This window comes from Plasmodium fragile, assembly GCF_000956335.1.
Source record: "Plasmodium fragile strain nilgiri unplaced genomic scaffold supercont1.163, whole genome shotgun sequence".
NCBI lineage: Eukaryota > Apicomplexa > Aconoidasida > Haemosporida > Plasmodiidae > Plasmodium > Plasmodium fragile.
In genome coordinates this window covers 11,893-15,362 of record NW_012192743.1, presented here as the reverse complement: position 1 = coordinate 15,362, position 3,470 = coordinate 11,893, and the positions used below count along the sequence as shown (strand labels likewise).

Here is a 3,470-nt window from a genome sequence, read left to right as displayed (position 1 = left end):
AAAACGAACAAGTTAGAAAAAACACAGCCCGGTACAATGTTAGCATGACCGTTGACTCTGTGCAAACATCCTGTTTTTCAACTTATCCGAATGTTACCGATTTGGAATAGTGTGAAATGCAAAAACAGAAAGTGGTTTGCTCTCGTTTATTAGAAGGTGTAGGCAACCATGTAGGTGTAGCATATGTGTGTACATAATTATATTTTTCGCGTGAATTATTTTGAACGGTGGGAAAAAGGACACATGCCATTTTGGACGTGTAGGATCTTATGGTGTAAATGGAAGGAAAACTGAAAAATGTGACACTCTTGCTGTGTGTGTGCGGACAATGTTTGTTCCTACCTAGAGAAAGGGTGAAATTATGGCACACCATCTATTTTTCCATTGCGCCTGAGTTGTTACGTATGCCACTTTAAATATGCTAAAGGACTTAGGGAATGGAAACTCCACACTCCATTTATCCATTTTCCTTCCGTAGTACAATATGGTCTAAACTTCCTGTATTGGGAAATTTTCCATGTTCACGTTGTTCATTGGCTACACTCGGTAACTTCGATTAGCCAAGGTAGCCACAAGCTTCCCTTACACACCTTGACTGTGTGCGTCCAGTACATATGAGGTATGAGGGCGGGGCATAGCTCATTATTCCGGCAAATATGGCATGCTATTTTTTCGTGGAAACCTATCGTATACATTGACTTTTACAATTTGCGGGATCACCCCTTTTTGTGCATATCAAAAGGTACCTTGTAAAACCGTTTCATTTGGCAATGTGGAAGTTTTATATACGCAGGAAAATAATAAATAATCAATATGCAACGAAGAAAAACGAGCAATGTTACATATTATAAGAATAGGCATTGTATGAATTAACTCAGATCATCATTGTGTACTATATATGTTACACATATACGATGTAACAAATAATTATTCGCTATATATACACATAGAATAACAGAAGGACGCATCATTTTTTTTTTTTTCCAATGCTTTATCCTCCCATCAGGTCTATGGACCAAATTATTACAGAAACAAAACAGAACTATATGTGTATGAAATATTCCTATTAGAAAAAACGTAAACCATATTATAATGTAGAAAACGGAACTATAAAGCTAAATGCTATAAAGGAAATATAAGCCATATCCTACAAAATGTATACAATATCAGTATGAGGGTCAAACTAAGAAAATATGTACAAACATACTGTAACATTGAAGTTGCCTGCCGCAAATGCAATACAGGAAGTTACTTATGGTTTGTTAGGTGCTTTCGGTTTTCTGGGGCATCTCTGATTTTTCCGGAGTACCTCAGGTTTCTCATCTGCCTCCGATGAAATTTTGGTCGTTCAAAACCTTCTTCGGCGCTTTCGCCTTCGCCTGCGGTAGCAGCACCGGAATAGCCCAAGTGAGGACATACTGATTATACCCATTCCAGCTGCAGCGGCGGCCAAGGCAATCCCAGCTATACCCCACGGTCCTACCACTGCTTTAAACACAGTACTCCATGCAAATGGAAGTAGAGGCCCAACAAAACAGGCAGCAGTAAACATTATTAAACAGTAAGCGACAATAGCCACAACGAAGGACTTGCTGTACCTATAAGTAATATATGCAGCCAACTGCCGTCTACTAAAGCCTCTTCCGGTTTTGATGTTAACTGCCTTATTCTGCTTGCCATGCTTTGTGCTTGCGATGGTTCCTGTAAATTAGGCGTGTGCAATAGGATTCGATGAATATTCTATCTCCCCAACGAGGCGTTTTTTCGGGGGACAAATCTGCACATACAACTTTCGACAAAATTTGTATTTTCTCTCCTCGTGTGTGCACATCCGTTTTACCTGTACCCGAAGATCCTTTCGGCGCCTGTTTCGTTTTTGCACTTTGTCCTTTATTTTGTAGGGATGGCGACAATGACCCTTGTGCATCAACCTTCGAAAGCGATGTGCTAGAGTTTTCAACTGAAGCGGAGACTGCTACATCGGAAGATAATGTGTCGTTGCTATCGACTTCTTCTTCCCGTGCATCATGTTGTATTTTCCACTTTCCATAATAATGCACTTGTTGTGGTACCTGGTACTCCACCATTTTCCATGCTTTTAGTATAGTTCCATCTTCCTCATCCTCCCATTGTCCGTCCGAATATATTCGTTTCGGGGAAAATGCATAGGCTTCTTCATAAGGTTCGTCGACATCGTTGTAGGCACCTTCATAGGTTTCTTCATCATCGTTATAGTGTTCGAATGCCATCGGATCTAATTCAAGCTCATCTTCTGATGCAATTGCTTTAATTTTTGCTAAACTGCGGGCAACTCTGTTATGTACGCGTAATTTGGCCAAAGGCTCTGAGTGTCTGTCGAATTTATCTGGATGCTGTAGAAAGGGGAAGCGAAGAGGAGTGGTGATGAGTTGAATTAATAATAGAATGGCAATGGAGAAAGGAACAAAGGGGAAACAGTATATATGAATACAGTAGTATATATAGGATACATGTGGTATATATATAAGCAGTCATAAAACGTCCCATTCTCCACATACATCTATATGTGATCATGTAATCCTTCATACTGGGCTTACCGTTAAGAAGATGCAAGCAACAACAAAAAGCATAGCAGCTGTTTTGGAGAACAGGGACCTATGTGCCGATTTGTCATGTGTTTTACGTTCTTTCCTGGATGCGGAGACCTTTGTGCCATTTCGGGATGGCGACGCGCCTCGTGAGACACCGTTGGGTGTTGATGTTGTTTTGTTTAGGTGTACCATGTTGTTAAGGATACTTATATAAAAAGCAAATGTACGGGGGTAGTGTGCTTTTCGCTTATCTTTTTTTATTTACGCTACGCCTAGGAGGACATTATGCTAAGATAAGAAAAAAGAAGTATTACAGGAATGAATTAACACAAAATTTTTTTTTTCCTTAACGTCAGCATATAGCAGTATGAGAAGTGTTGTACTTCTGTTTTTTTTTTTTTTGTTTTCTCTGGATTGAGCTATATAGGATCCCGTTGTAATTTACTGTTCCATAAAAATTACATATACATAAGTATTTCTATTGTGCAAAATGTAAAAAAAAAAAAAAATAAAAGAAAAATTGGATTAAGTCAAAATAAACTATATTACAAATTAAAGGAAATTATGCAAAAAAAAAAAAAAAAAGAAAAGAAAAATGCACAGAAGAATAAATTATTTTGAGGTTTAGAAGAGGAAACGCCATTTTAAAATTTGAACAATGTGTGGGGGATTGAGTTGTAGGTTACAGATGGAAAATGTTTCTTTTGTAACTGAACCGTTACATATATATAGGAATATATGCAAGTTACGGCTTTATTGCGTTTATACGCTGCGCATAATACGCTGATGCATAAAACACTAGGTGCCTTAGTCAATTGTTTGCCACGAGAATGCGCTCAATCACATTATTTTATAAATGGAGATGTAAAAAATTTGTACTGCATGTAACATTATCGCAAA

The 3,470-nt window shown here is 38.2% G+C and overlaps 1 protein-coding gene across 1 annotated transcript; it reads right to left on the bottom strand.

The window, feature by feature from the left end:
• Positions 1-1,248: 1,248 nt before the first annotated feature.
• Positions 1,249-2,762, bottom strand: AK88_05574 (uncharacterized protein; the record flags this gene model as incomplete). Its single annotated transcript, XM_012483176.1, has 4 exons — positions 1,249-1,379; positions 1,633-1,701; positions 1,841-2,372; positions 2,577-2,762. The coding sequence occupies 4 exons, from the start codon at positions 2,760-2,762 to the stop codon at positions 1,249-1,251; spliced, it is 918 nt and encodes a 305-aa protein (XP_012338599.1).
• Between the last annotated feature and the right edge of the window lie 708 nt (positions 2,763-3,470).